At 39.7% G+C, this 15,149-nt stretch overlaps 1 protein-coding gene across 8 annotated transcripts in view; it reads right to left on the bottom strand.

The window, feature by feature from the left end:
• Positions 1-15,149, bottom strand: part of LOC130919388 (protein-cysteine N-palmitoyltransferase HHAT-like) — a 473,408-nt gene that overhangs the window by 8,674 nt on the left and 449,585 nt on the right. For 5 of the 8 annotated variants that reach the window (XM_057842050.1, XM_057842041.1, XM_057842033.1 and 2 more), the window contains one exon: positions 9,905-12,919. The exons of 1 other annotated variant lie outside the window; for it this stretch is intronic. In XM_057842050.1, the coding sequence (XP_057698033.1) occupies positions 12,795-12,919 (125 nt within the window). In that variant the 3' untranslated portion in view covers positions 9,905-12,794. Of the gene's footprint in view, positions 1-9,903; positions 12,920-15,149 lie in introns of those variants that run through there. 2 more of the 8 variants (XM_057842093.1, XM_057842075.1) reach the window with 1 other exon arrangement.

Below are 15,149 nucleotides of genomic sequence, written 5' to 3'. Positions count from 1 at the left end.
GGGATGCTGTGGTCAATTATTATTACTTATAATTGTTAGCGTCCGAAAATGCGGAAACAAGGTTGAACCTCGAAGCAGACAACAAGCAGGGGAGACATAAAAGGGTTTAATGAAAAAAAAAATAAATAAATAACACGCGATCGCGGGACAGTAGAAATAACAAAAGGAGTCCGTGACAGCAGGTCGACGGACAAACTAAGACGATAGGCAGCGGTTACAAACGAGAGCAGCTCACTAACAGAAAAACCCAATGCAGGGGCATAACAAGCAAATGTAGCGAGATTATTGTGCCAGATGTCAAATAGCGATCAGCAAGGCAAATATCTCGGCAGCCTTCTCTGACATCACCCGTGCTTAAATGCTGCGTTGATAAGCCTGCATTGAATTCAAGTGCCACGCCCAGCAACAAAACACAATCTAACCAGCAGCAGAATGTGACAATAATTTCATTAAAGTTGCACTGTTTGGACTTTGAGAGGTTTAAAAAAGTTTATTCAGTTCATTCAGAGTTTATTATTATCAATTTATTTTTACTTTCTTACTGTTGGGCTAGTATTATACGTGTTTTATTAATTTCACAAATTTAGCACTATTTTGGCCTTCGAGAGCGGAAGGTTTATTCAATTTTTGTCTACTAGGGTTTAGTGTACTTTTTCCTATTTTGCAAAGGTAAGCAACAGCCTGACAAAGCCTTGATAGCAATGATTTCACATCCAATTATGTAGCTCTTTGGAAAAAAAAAAAAAAATATATATATATATATATATATATATAATCGGGGTGGTATCGGTATGGTATCGGTATCGGCCGATACTGGACAGCCAGGTATCGGTATCGGGGCCAAAAAATGGTATCGGTGCAACACTATTTTCAATACTTCAATGTTGCATACGCAGTCGAGTCTGTCGTTTTGCATCTTGTTCTATATACATATGATATCTATTATCTCCAGTAAAACGATGTTGACGTAGTTTGTAGCAGCTGTCAGCAGCAGTCAGGTATTCTTGTGTTATTTATCCAGCGGCATGAGCTGAGCTAAAGCCGTGAGTTGAGCATTGGCATTATTATCTATGACTAGCATGCTCTCATCATACTCTCGGGACGCAATGCGGTCCGTTTCTCATTGCATCCCGAAGACCGCGCTGTATATTAGTTCCGCTTTACTTGACATATTTCAATAATCGGAATTTGGATGTTTGTGAATCGTTCTCGAATCTTCCATGGCTGAATCGCTCAAGGATGTAATGACGGCTGGGCATTTTGTACCATATTAAACCGTATCATATTGTTTGTGGTGGTATTTCGCTAAATGCTTGATTAGGTTAGTTGTATTAAAACTTCTTACAGCTTTACCACCACGCTTGACTTTATTGTGGCATATGTTGCATTCTGCCTCTTCGTCTTTGTCGTCCTTTAAAGCAGTAATGTGAAGTAATTTCTTCACATGCCAAATAGGGACACAAGTAAAGTAATTAAACATTGTCCAACAAATAAAGCATGAAAAAATAATTTATATGTTGTATATTTGACAAAAGAATCGCGTTTCCGAAGTTCGAGCCTGAAAGGGGACGAACGTGATACGTCACATCGATAGCAGCTCCATACATACGGCCACCATACAAAGCCCTTCAAACAATGATTCAAACAGCGATATAAGCGATAGATCGAGCGCAAGGGAGGAGATACAAGTATTTGAAGAAGAGGAGCTTGGAATTTTATGTTGGACCTAACATGTATTAGCCAGACGCTAATCAGGATGCAAACAATGTGCCTAGACTACCTGACATGGAATGGATACAAGACCCATCGAGATTACAAGATTGGTAAGATATAGGCTGTTATTATTTTCATGATTTGAAGATGCAGGCATTTGCACATAATTTTATGTTTTTGTCTATCTGATGACATTGTTAAAAATAATAATAATCAGACTTCATGTTCATTTTGGCAGATCCGGCAGCTCTCGTGCATATAAAATAATAATATAAAAAACGTTGGGGGGAAAGAAGGTGATGAGTCGTTGTTATATCTTGACCGTGTGACCCACACGACACCTTTATTGGCTTTTAAAACTTTACTCACCGTCTTGCCAAGCGACTCTGAACAAAAACACTTTTCTCCCTTTTAGTCAAGGAGTAAGGCACAAACAATAACAAATCTAAATGACATGCGTACCCTCGACCGGTGAACTCCCGTATTACAACACAATAAATTTTGCTTCTAGCTGATCTCCTCCTCGCCTCCTACTCCAGCGTCGATCGTGCATAGTGTCTTGTTATGAGCTTTTTGTTTACAAATGTTTCGAACACACGATGTGCTGACAACCTTGTCTCTCTATTAACACATGGAGCAGTTCTTATGGAAAAGTAAGAACACGGCTCGGGGCACTCGGGAGGAAGAGGCGTCTAATGGCATGAGGAAATGTAGTTTTTTTCACACAAGCGAACAGATTACAAAGCACCACTTCAGTGTTGTCCCGAGACTACATTTCCCATGATTCACTGCGTGACCTACGCGCTCGCTGATTCGCTGCCAGACATTAAAAGCAACTTGTCACCTGTCAGCGACTCTTGTACGTAAAACACAAAGTAGAAGGCTGTCAAGCGATCACCGTGAAAGAAACGCCGAACCGTACAAATGCAATGCAATGCTTGAAGCATAAAGGTGGAAATACATAATATAAATACAAGTAAATGTGCACAAACTCACCGGCGGTGTGTGTCTCTTACTGCAACGTGACCGTGAATTACCGCGACGCCGACCCGCTTATGTGCACATCCACACTCCTTTCCTGATTGACAGTGGATTAACTCTTTCGGACAAGATCGTAGATGACGCACAATTTAAACACGCTTAACCTAGCGAACGCAACAACTATGATCGGGGATTGCCACGAGTTAACTTTCGGCTAACGTCGCTAGTTTATACTGTTCATTCCACAACAGTTAGCAGCTCTGCTTTGACAAAGTCATCAGTCATCTATCCAAAAATCACACTTACTTTTTGGCAAATCCTTGATCCTAAGCAGACCGGTTAAGGAAGCAGGCATCTTCGAAGTGTTTGCAGCAGAGAACGCTACTTCATGATGGCGTGAAATTCATTCGCTTCGTGCGAACGAAAGATGTCCATTTATGTGCCCTGCTATCCTTTGGCCACTCATACAACTTTTCGTTTGAGTGAGAACAAAACATCGGCACACACCGCCGTGGCATCTTACCGAGAAGCAATTCAACAAACAATACTGTTCTATGGCGGACTTCCCTCGCACTTCCCGGTGTGACGTCATTTCCGAAGATTGCCGAAGAAAAGCATTTTCGTTGTCGAGGGCGTTGCTATGGGTTAAACAAAGAATCTGGAAGGGTTGCGTTAAAAAAAAAAAATGAAAATATGCTTAAAACTGTTTAGCCATTAATATTATTCAAAAACATGGTTGGCCAACCTTACTTCACATTACAGCTTTAAGGTGAAATGATGAAATTTTTTACCGATAAAGTCTCTCGGTAAATTGGGAGATGGTAATGTAGTGTTTGAAGGTGTGCCATAAAATGCGGACCAGATTTTAGGGAAACCGAAGCAAAAACTGGAATGGATTATGTAAATCAGTGCGCTGGACCGGTTTTCCCCAAAAAACTGGATCGGAATTTTTCTGTGTCGGCCGATCCGATACCGATGTGCATTTTTTTGCCCATATCGGCGTCCTATCCGATCCAAATATCGGATCGGGATATCGCTATGACCACCAATCAGTCGTTTATATCGACACTACTTGTATTTTACATTCTTTTTATGTGTAGAGTTGCAGTATTTCAGTCCACTCTGCGCTCACTTCGTCCTCTTTCCGTGTAAAAGAAGAAGCGGCGTTCTTATATTATTCATTATTTTCATATGGATAATTTGTTTTTTACATGACTTGTCTTTTATCAGGATCGTATGCAGCAAAGAGGAAAAAACACACGCTTTTCTTTTTTCCAGCAAAAATTCAGTTGGCTAAAAATAAAGAGCTGGCCTGTTGTCAAAGGCGGGAACTCATTTGTGGCCACATGAGTAAAATAACTTCAATAAATTGATAAATAATTAAATTTATAATCCAGGAGCTCGTAAATGACCTGACGAATCTCTCATTCCGAGTCTTCATTTTTATAAAAGCTTTTCACATATTGAATGTAATCATGCCTATATGAAATGAATTGATTCACTTTGGGTGTAAACAGTGGATTAACATGTAGCTAATCTCATTATGTTTGATTGATTATGATTATGATTGATTGATTGTTAGATCGCGGCAACCTTTTAAGTCAATCACTTTGTACTTGCATTTTTTTTTTTTAAATCAGAGATGGCCAAAGTACTCTCTCTCAACTCAAGCAGACATATACAGTGGTACCTTAACATACGATCGCTTCGACACACGATCTTTTCGACATCCGACGTAAAATTTGATTTGCCATTTGTTTCTTCATCCGACAACATGCTCGAAATATGCGGATTTATGACAGCGCCGTGGTTTGTTTTCTCGCAAGACGGACGGACAGTGGATTTTCTTGTGTGAGAAATCAACATGAGTTCCAAAAATGTTAGTGCAGGTGGTGGAAAAAGGTGAGGCTTACAATTGAAATGAAGGTAGAAATGATAGAAAAAATATGAGTGTGGAGTGCACGTCCGTGAACTAGCTCGACAATACGGCCGTAGAATGTCTACGATCTCGACGGTCCTCCACTGACCTCCGTTCGCCAGTCTTTATAAGTTTAGGTGACAATTATTATTGTGGTAAGATTGCCCAAAAATCGCCAGCTTCGTCAGGTTTTCAATCATTTATTTCAAAACCTGCCTTCAAAACATGCCTACTGTCCGCCGCAGCTGAACATGAAAAGTGATAGTAAAAAGTCCTCTCTCGCGCTGTCAAGTCAGCCACGCGGTGCGTTCAGGTACATCACGCAAAACACATTCGCCACACACCCAATTCGTTACATTATAACAGGTATTATTGTTATTATTACAATATTATTCCGATTTTTATTCATAATTTATTTGTTTTGCCCTGTGTAATTGCTATTTGCAGTAGTACCAGCAGCATTTAATAAGGATCTAGTGTAGGTTGTCGGGCTCTGGAACAACTTAATGGAATTATAATGTATTCTTATAGGAAAATCCTGCTCAACATACAGTGGGCCAAATAAGTATGTAGTCAACCACTAATTGTGCAAGTTCTCCCACTTGAAAATACTAGAGAGGCCTGTAATTATTAACATGAGAGACAGAATGTGGAAAAAAAAAACAGAAAATTACATTGTTTGATTTTTAAAGAATTTATTTGCAAATCATGGTGGAAAATAAGTATTTGGTCAAGACCAAAAGTTAATCTCAATACTTTGTTATGTACCCTTTGTTGTCAATAACGGAGGACAAACTTTTTCTGTAACTTCACAAGCTTTTCACCCACTGTTGCTGGTATAGACCCCACTCACCAACGTCACACAATGACGTGTTGCTGTATCCGGCCACCATATTGTCCGTCATTGTTTATCCGTATTCTCAATGGTTTCAATTTGTCGTGCAATTTATAGTGCACTTCATGGAAGCCCTGGTGCTTTCAGATGCTGTAAACTCAATGGATGCGTTGCATAAAAGGCGTTATGTGGAAAGCTTCAATCTATCCATTCGTCAGATCCATATTTGATGCCTAAATCGATATTTTTTGACCCGCTGTCTTCTACTTCTGTCAACTATCTTGTCCACAGAAACTCAGCCTATTCTCACAAAAGTTTGAAAAATTTTAAGAGCAGCACTCTAAGCAACATTACCCCGTGTGACCCTTTACTTCCAATTTTTTAAAATGGCAACAATCAATAAATAAAAAGTTGACTGCGACGCTTCAAGGATAGGTAGATATTGGACTATTTCTTCAATAAAATATGCAACTGTGCCTGCCTCATTTGCAAAGAGACAAGTCGCTGTTTTCAAAGAGTTCGATGTGACGCGATATTACAAAACAATACACGCTAACATGTACAACATTACAGGGAAGATAGGCAGCGAGAAATTAAAGCAACTTGAAGCTAGTTTAGTTTCACAGCAGCAGTATTTCGCAAGAGCCCGAGTGTCGAAAGAGAACGCCACAAAGACGAGATTGTTGAAATTATGAATTAAAAAAAATTAATAATAAAGCAAATGTGACGCACAGAAGGGCTTGCTAAAATTTTGTTTAAATATATTGTTCTATGTAAATCAGCCAAGGTAGCCCCACATATTTTTACCACACCAAATCTGGCCCCCTTTGCAAAAGGTTTGGACACACCTGTTTAACTGATGATCCGAAGACGAGGCCAGCTTCTTTCACTTGGTACCAGCTAAATATTATTCAAAAAATAATGATGGTGGAAGAAATAAGCATCTTGAATTTGAAACTGTACGTTGTCGGTGATTAGCCTCGCAATGATCTTAATTGTGGTTGTCAGCCCAAAACCCTCTAAATATATATTAAATGCATCTTACCAGATATAAAATGACTACTACATAATCTGTGGTGATCCTTTGGTGCCCAGTTTTCTCGTCGAATTGCAGCAGTCCATCTCGCTCTCCTCTCCGGGTCTCTCGGAATACGGTAGAACTTCAAGTCTCTCCGTCTATCTTCTCTGTTACTGCAACCAACCGCCACACATGCCTTCACCATTTTGATTATTAATGTTAACGAGCAAAAACACACCATAATAGGAGGAATTTACGTAGCGGTAATGCGTAAACACGACGAGCTAACGGACAATATGACGCGGAGGCGTGGTTGTGACGTCATGTGAGTGGGGTCTATTTTGGCCCATTCCTCCATCTCCTCTAGAGCAGTGAGGTTTTGGGGCTGTCGTTGGGCAACACGGACTTTCAACTCCTCCACAGATTTTCTATGGGGTTGAGATCTGGAGACTGGCAAGGCCACTCCAGGACCTTGAAATGTCGTCCTGAATAAGTGCATTTTTATTATTTCATGTTCCATTTAGCACAAGACTGTTATTTGTCAGGACCATGCCATTTATTTAGCAATTGGGGAAAATACTTGGATGAAAAGAATATCCTGTAAAAATATTGAAGTAAAGAGACAGAAACAATGACATTTTGCAGCTCGCTTCGTCGCGTTTTCCTTGTTGTGAATAGTTCCTCCTCGACAGGCTGACTGGTCCTTCTCAAGCCATTTATTTAGCTATTGGGGAAAAAAAATACTTGGATAAAGAGACTATCCTGTAAAAATATTGGAGTAAAGAGACTGAAACAATGACGTTTTGCGGCTCTCTTCGTCGCCTTTTCCTCGTTCTGAATAATTCCCCCTCAATGGGCTGAATAGTAAAACCGATGAGCCCAGTCACCCGCTGACGTCATCCACCTGTTGGGTGGATGACATCGTGATCAACCACCGGCAGATTAAAAGACTGATTTCTCGTCATCTGCGTTTTGCTAAATTGTTGTATATAGTCGAATCGTCTTAAAATATGATTCTAATTCACATAATAATGCTATTTAAGACTTTTTTCCTCCAGTCGTATGCTCTTTAAAATGCAGCAGTTTCTTTTAAAGAGGAGTGCGAGTGTTTTCCGCCATTTACAGAAGGGCAAATAAGTATTTAGTCAACCACTAATTGTGCAAGTTCTCCCACTTGAAAATATTAGAGAGGCCTGTAATTGTCAACATGGTTAAACCTCAATCATGAGAGACAAAATGTGGAAAAAAAACTGAAAATCACATTGTTTGATTTTTAAAGAATTTATTTGCAAATCATGGTGGAAAGTAAGTATTAGGTCTATACCAGAAGTTCATCTCAATACTTTGTTATGTACCCTTTGTTGGCAATAACGGAGGCCAAACGTTTTATGAAATTCTTCACAAGCTTTTCACACATTGTTGCTGGTATTTTGGCCCATTCCTCCATGCAGATCTCCTCTAGAGCAGTGATATTTTGGGGCTGTCATTGGGCAACACAGACTTTCAACTCCTTCTGCAGATTTTTTATGGGGTTGAGACCTGGAGACTGGCGAGGCCACTCCAGGACCTTGAAATGCTTCTTACGAAGCCACTCCTTTGTTGCCCTGGCTGTGTGTTTGGGATCATTGTCATGCTGAAAGACCCAGCCACGTCTCATCTTCAATGGCCTTGCTGATGGAAGGAGATTTTCACACAAAATCTCTCGATACATGGCCCCATTCATTCTTTCCTTTACACAGATCAGTCGTCCTGGTCCCTTTGCAGAAAACAGCCCCAAAGCAGGATGTTTCCACTCCCATGCTTCACAGTGGGCATGGTATTCTTCGGATGCAATTCAGTATTCTTTCTCCTCGAAACACAAGAACCTGTGTTTCTCCCAAAAAGTTCTATTTTGGTTTCATCTGACCATAACACATTCTCCCAGTCCTCTTCTGGATCATCCAAATGCTCTCTAGCTAACCACAGACGGGCCTGGACGTGTGCTGGTTTCAGCATGGGGACATGTCTGGCAGTGCAGGATTTGAATCCCTGGCGGCGCATTGTGTTACTGATAGTAGCCTTTGTTACTATGGTCCCAGATCTCTGTAGGTCATTCACTAGGTCCCCCCGTGTGGTTCAGGGATTTTTGCTCACCGTTCTTGTTATCATTTTGACACCACAGAGTGAGATCTTGCATGGAGCCCCAGATCGAGGGAGATTATCAGTGGTCTTGTATGTCTTCCATTTTCTAATAATTGCTCCCACAGTTGATTTCTTTACGCCAAGCGTTTTACCTATTGCAGATTCAGTCTTCCCAGCAGGTCTACAATTTTGTCTCTGGTGTCCTTCGACAGCTCTTTGGTCTTGGCCATAGTGGAGTTTGGAGTTTGACTGATGAGATTGTGGACAGGTGTCTTTTATTCCGATAATGAGTTAAAACAGGTGCCATTAATACAGGTAACGAGTGGAGCCTCGTTAGACCTCGTTAGACGAAGTTACACCTCTTTGACAGCCAGAAATCTTGCTTGTTTGTAGGTGACCAAATACTTATATCCCACTATGATTTGCAAATAAATTCTTTAAAAATCAAACAATGTGATTTTCTGTTTTTTTCCACATTCTGTCTCTCATGGTTGAGGTTTACCCATGTTGACAATTACAGGCCTCTCTAATCTTTTCAAGTAGGAGAACTTGCACAATTGGTGGTTGACTAAATACTTATTTGCCCCACTGTATGACTATTTAGACTTAAAAACAAGGTCCTGGAACGAATTAACTTCCTATGTAGAGGTACCATTGTACTCAGGTATAAGTTAATATTTAATCACCATCTTTACTTATGTGAAAATTACAGAAAGTTAGTATTTAATCAACATCTTTACTTATGTGAAAATTCCAGACATAGAAATATATTTACCCCCCCGCCCCCCTCCCCCCTCGGTTTTTGACCTGCTCTCCGTGATGTGAATGCACTCATGGCCAAATACAGGGCACCATTGAGCCCAATGCCCAGGTACCCACAGTGACCATCAAGACCTACTTCAACAAAAAAAAAGAAACAAAAAAATGTTTGCTCTTTAGTCTTTTTCTACATGTGTGCAAAATTATAGCCAAAAATAAGCAGTGTTGGGCACGTTACTTTACAAAAAGTAATTATAGTTACTCAATACTTCTTCCAAAAAGTAATTGAGTTAGTAACTGAATTACTCTATAGTAAAAGTAACTAGTTACCAGGTATAGTAACTATTTACGTTACTATAAAAAGAAGTTGTTGTATGTCAAAGAATTTGAAATTTTTTGAGCAGTATTCGAGTCAGTTGAATAGAGAAGAACAGACAGGTAGTTGTGTTATAGAACCTTGTAATATTTATTGCACCTCACCAGCAACAGATTTAGCCTACACTTGAAGTGCAACAAAAATAAACAGATTTGAATTGCTTACCACAGATGTCGACAAAAGCTTTGCCCCGGAACATAAATTACACTTTACATGCATGTTCTTTCCTTTAATTTCGACCAACTTGAAATTAGGCCTGTCGCGATAACAAATTTTAGTGTGCGATAATTGTTCTCATAAATTATTGCGATATGCGATATTATTGCGCCCCCCCCCAATTTTTTAAACCAATTTACAATAACACAGTGCGAATACAGTATATACTAATAGATGAAGTAAACCCATTTAAACGCGATATTTACTCTTAAATTCAAATATACTTTTTAAGAAATCACAACTAAAAACAATAGACCATACCTCTTAAGTAAAAAACAACAATATTGATACCGCACAGAAACACAGAATACATAAAATGTGTTTAAAAAAAAAACAAAAAAAAATTGCACTTAACAACTTCAGCATTTAGAAAAATGAAAACTTTTCCCGTCATAGCTTCTGCAATGGTGTTCCATAGGGATGCAATGATACAGTTAAGTCATGGTTCGGTACGAATTTTGATACGAGGGACACCATTTTCGATCCGATTCAATACATTTAATGCTCTGTAAAAAAAATGTAACAATTGTATTTTTTTTAAAAATTTTTTTGCTAACGAGCAAAAATTAAATTGCCATCATATAAACATGCATTTTAGTGCATAATATTTATGTGCTTACTTCTTACTGATATGAAAAAAAATTGTATAAAAGTGCTGAGAACAATCTTTACTGTTTGTAAAGTGAGGCAGGGCACACCGTTGATTGCTACAGCTCTCTTAGTAGCTAGGTTTACTACATGAGCAAGACATCCTATTTATGGTCCGAATCCATTTGTGTCACGTACTGAATTAACAATATTTGCAACATTATCTATAGTCACTGGTATGGAATGATTTGGCCTTCTTAACCTCATGTGACAAATGACAGTTTAGAATTCATCGATGTAGTATATGGACTACATGTCCCATAATCACTCTGGGCTCACGTAGCCAATGGCATGGGAAGTAGCACATCTAGTTTGCCATTTCATGATATCTAGGGTGTGCGCGCAACCGCGCATTAAAAAAGTTAGCAAGCGCCGCTGAAGTCACGTCTGCTCATTACCACACAACACTAGCATATGAAAACGACTTTCATAAACAGGACAGGAGTTTGAAGCACAGCGCTCTTACCGGTAATTTCATTCAGCTGTTCGTTGTCAAAGTGAGGTTATTCGTAGCAACCAAGTCGGTAACAATGTTTTGGCGGACTTCGTTGTAAATATCCAGCGTTGTGCCGAAAAATAGCCGCCCCGCGTGAAATGTCACTCCTGACGGGAGCGCCCACACGTCAACAACACCGGCGCGCCATAGATGGTCCACAGTCACTCCGGAGCACTGACGCGGCCGGTATACGTTGAACAATAGGATATAATGGGAACAATTGGCTCCGGCGCTAGTTTTTGGCGGACCTGGAACGAAGATGCATTTTGCGCAGTTGGTAACGAACTTTTAACAGCACGTCTGCCGCACGCGCACACACACGTGCACGCGAGGCGATAAATCGCAGCGGAAAAGTTACCGCCTTCATTTTTATATATTGCGCGATAAATGGAATTATTGCATATTGCGACAGGCTTACTTGAAATAGTATTTATATCTCCACCTTGAAAAGGACAAATTTTCCTCTGAATGCTCTGCCATCATATCCCTCTGCATCTGTTTTGCGTGTGTGTTTGCCGCACTCGCAGTTCCGGTTTGTGTGTGAAAACACCGGCTCAGAAGTTTGTTTGGGAAAAAAAAACTTTATTAACAACAAATACACGTGCACTTTTAGGCTCGAGCGCTTACGTCACAGAATGGGGGATCACGTGAGATTTGACAACAACGCAGCCATATTGGAAGCAGGTCTGGCTCGCGGGACATTTAACTTGCCAGTTCGATAAAGAAACAAACTCGTTATTAAGGCGAAGATCAGATATGTGATCAAACTTAAGAATGTGAACAATGTTGACCCTTACGAGCAAGCGGAAGACAAATGGAATAAAGATGTCGACGGGCTTCCACAGACGGGCTTCCACAGTTACGCAAAATGGCCATTCTGCTGTATTTATTGTTTGGTGTATGTTACTAAACTCATCGGCGATTCCGAAATTACAAATCGCTACAAAGCTACGAACAGTGTTGCTGCGGATTGTCAAGGGCATTGCTATGGGTTAAACAAAGAATCTGGAAGGGTTGCGTTAAAAAAAAAAAAAAAAAAAAACGAAAATATGCTTCTAATTGTTTAGCCATTGATATTATTCAAAAACATGGTTGGCCAACCTTACATCACATTTCTGCTTTAAAGGAACCAGTCGTCCCATTGGATTACGACAAAGCATTTTTACCATCTACTGACAGCACTTAACTTTCCATTTTGTTTCTCTGTCAAGTTCGAATAAAGACAACAGAATTCGAAAAATATGAGCCTTAACACGTCAATTTTACCATGAATCCTTGAGGTGATCACATATTTAACACCATGCCTTCTTAAATTTAAAGCACACATTTGGTCGATTTTAGCGATGCAGGTGGACAAAAGAGGTAGTAATTTGCCTTAAGGAAGACTGCATGTCCCATGAGGACCAACGCACAGTATTGTAAAATCCTGATATCCACTAAACAATATCATATGACGATGTTGAACATAAGAAACGTTTGATTTTGTACTGTATTCCCCCAAGCGGACCCCAACCTCAGTTCGGGTGAAGGCGGTGGTCTCGCCAGCGAGTGAAACCCGGGCCAATGTATATTCTTGAGTGTCCTTTTATCCTGGTACAATATGCATTTACTGTGTTTGTGGTGCCAACAGCACCCCTTCTGTGAGTCCATGCTTACCACCTCAATTTAGCGCCAGGTTCCGAGCGTGGTTCTGGCATAGATGGCGTGCAGTGTTTATTTTTTGTTGTTGTTGCGTTGTGAATTCATGGTGACTAATGACAGGTGAGGAGTCCATTCCATTCCCACCTGGGCAAAGCAGTAAAGGAAGGCCAACATGGGCGGAGCCACCGTGGACCAACCTAGTCCGAAGAGAAGGGGGAAAAAAAAAACTTTATATGTTTTTACTTTTGATTATCCATGCAGATAATACACCCATGTGCATTTTTGGGGGGGTTCTATTTATAGCAGAGAGAACAGGTAACGCAGCTGGCAGAAGCTGCTTCTGAGCTGGCTGGCTTCACTCCAGGAACAGCTACAGTCACAATTCTTTTTGATTCAATTTGCTGACACAAACAACACCTTCGCAAATCTTGGGGAATCGCAAATGAGACACGGTTGGACTCTGTGTGACCCTCAAAACAAGCCCTGCTGAGGTGCCAACATGCCTCAGCATTATGTCTTCACACGTAAGGAAGTTTTTTAAAAAAAAACTCACATTGTGCTCGCATTGATAGCTTTATATCCAAGAGATGCCTCCGTAACTATATGGCACGGCTTACACCTATATTATAGTGAGCTAAATAGGCAGTATAATTGGCTATTATGACTTTTAGAATGATTTGATATCTACAGTATTGTGGAAAACAGTCATTGCTACAGCACACAGAAGAAACGAGGCATTTGCAAAGCAAAGCTGTAATATAATTTCACATAATGGAGTTTTTTATTATAACGCAAGGTTTAACTATGCTAATTGTATTTATTTATACGGTTCCTCTTTTTGGAATATTTTCCTTTTTTCTCTAAATAAATCAGGATTTAATATTTAAGTAGTAAACGCACTTTTACATTAGACAGTGAATGTTAACTAACATTTAAAATAGGCATTTTGGGTGTATAATCTTTATTTAATTTTGTTAGACTTTGAAATTATGTTCATGACGGTCGTCCATTGAGTAAGAATTATTCTTCAACTGCAACCAGGCAAAAGGCATAAGTCAGGGTTGCGTGGTGACTCGTTTTAGCAGTTTTGCGTGATTTTTTTTTGAGTTCATGAGTTTTTATTTTGGTATGTTTCACATATACAGTATGTGTTGTGAGCTAGCGTTAGCTTTAGGTATATGGGAGCCCTTTGTAGAAATGCAGTGTTTAGAATAGAACCTTTATTGGCATTACAACAAAATCAACAAAATTAGTGTCACATTTGAGTTTGTGGGCAGGATCAGGGATTTTGATTGATGTCAACTACTTCATCATAGTCCAGTTTGTCTTTGATGACAAAACTATGAATTAAGATGTATTTTTGATATTTTGCTACGCTATTGTCTTGAGCCTGATAGGGTAGCAATTCAGTGTTTTATTTGTAACATTTTGTCAGCAACAAGTATCCTCTGTCACGTCGGCAGAGGCGAGGTGGACCCAAATGCAGGGAAAAACAAAAGGCAAGGCAGGGTGTTGGGGACTCAAAAATTCTTAAATAATAGTTAACAAAAATCCAAAGTTCAAACAAAAGATCAGGGGATCAAACAAAAGGTATCAAAACTTGGTAAACCAGAACAAAAACACGAGGGCTTTGACGCAGGAATGGACAATGACGCAATAAAAACAGACAGCACATGGGGAACTTAAATACAGACAGTAAGGCATAGGTGGGTGACACAAGAGGCAGTGGGTTGGTCAACACCAGTGTTGTTTTCACCAACGATGATGAAACCAAAAATATTTTGTCAACAATTTTTTGATGTGCTAGAAATTTGTCTCGTGAAACTAAAACATGATGATATGGATGCCAGTTGTCGTCTGACGAGACGAGAACTAGATGAAAATTTGCCTACGTTTCCAAGTTCACAATGTTTTACATTTTCTAATCTTTTGTGTGGTAAGCCCACATTTTAGCAGTGTTTGGTCATTTCACTCATGTGACGTGCCCGCCCCACACAGAAGTGAGTAAGCGTGTGACCATTCCAGTTTCCTTTATGTGAAATGTGTCAGGTGCTGCTTGGTAAGTTTTGTTTTCTTATCTTGGCTAGATCTAACATGTTGCTTTAGCCTTTAAAGGTCTGTGATAAGTGATCATTGTAGCTGTCCCTCGGTCCAAAAAAGACGAAGTTGTCTCGACTGATGCTCCAGTTTTTTATTTTTTCTCTCCACTCTTGTTCGCACCATAAGCACCTGGTTCACCTGGTGCACCGTGAAAACTAGACAATTTTACATACAAAAAATATTATGAACAAACAAAATCAACATACATTCACAAACAAACCATAAAATATTCAATTATAATTCACTATCTAATACCTTATTTCGCCGACCAAGGGTGCTAAAAACAATGTCACCTGGGTCTGCAGCTTTAATGGACACTCTGAGAAA

This window comes from Corythoichthys intestinalis, chromosome 1, assembly GCF_030265065.1.
Source record: "Corythoichthys intestinalis isolate RoL2023-P3 chromosome 1, ASM3026506v1, whole genome shotgun sequence".
NCBI classification, from domain to species: Eukaryota; Metazoa; Chordata; class Actinopteri; order Syngnathiformes; family Syngnathidae; genus Corythoichthys; species Corythoichthys intestinalis.
The sequence above is the reverse complement of the archived record's forward strand: the minus strand, read 5'-3'. Positions and strand labels throughout refer to the sequence as shown.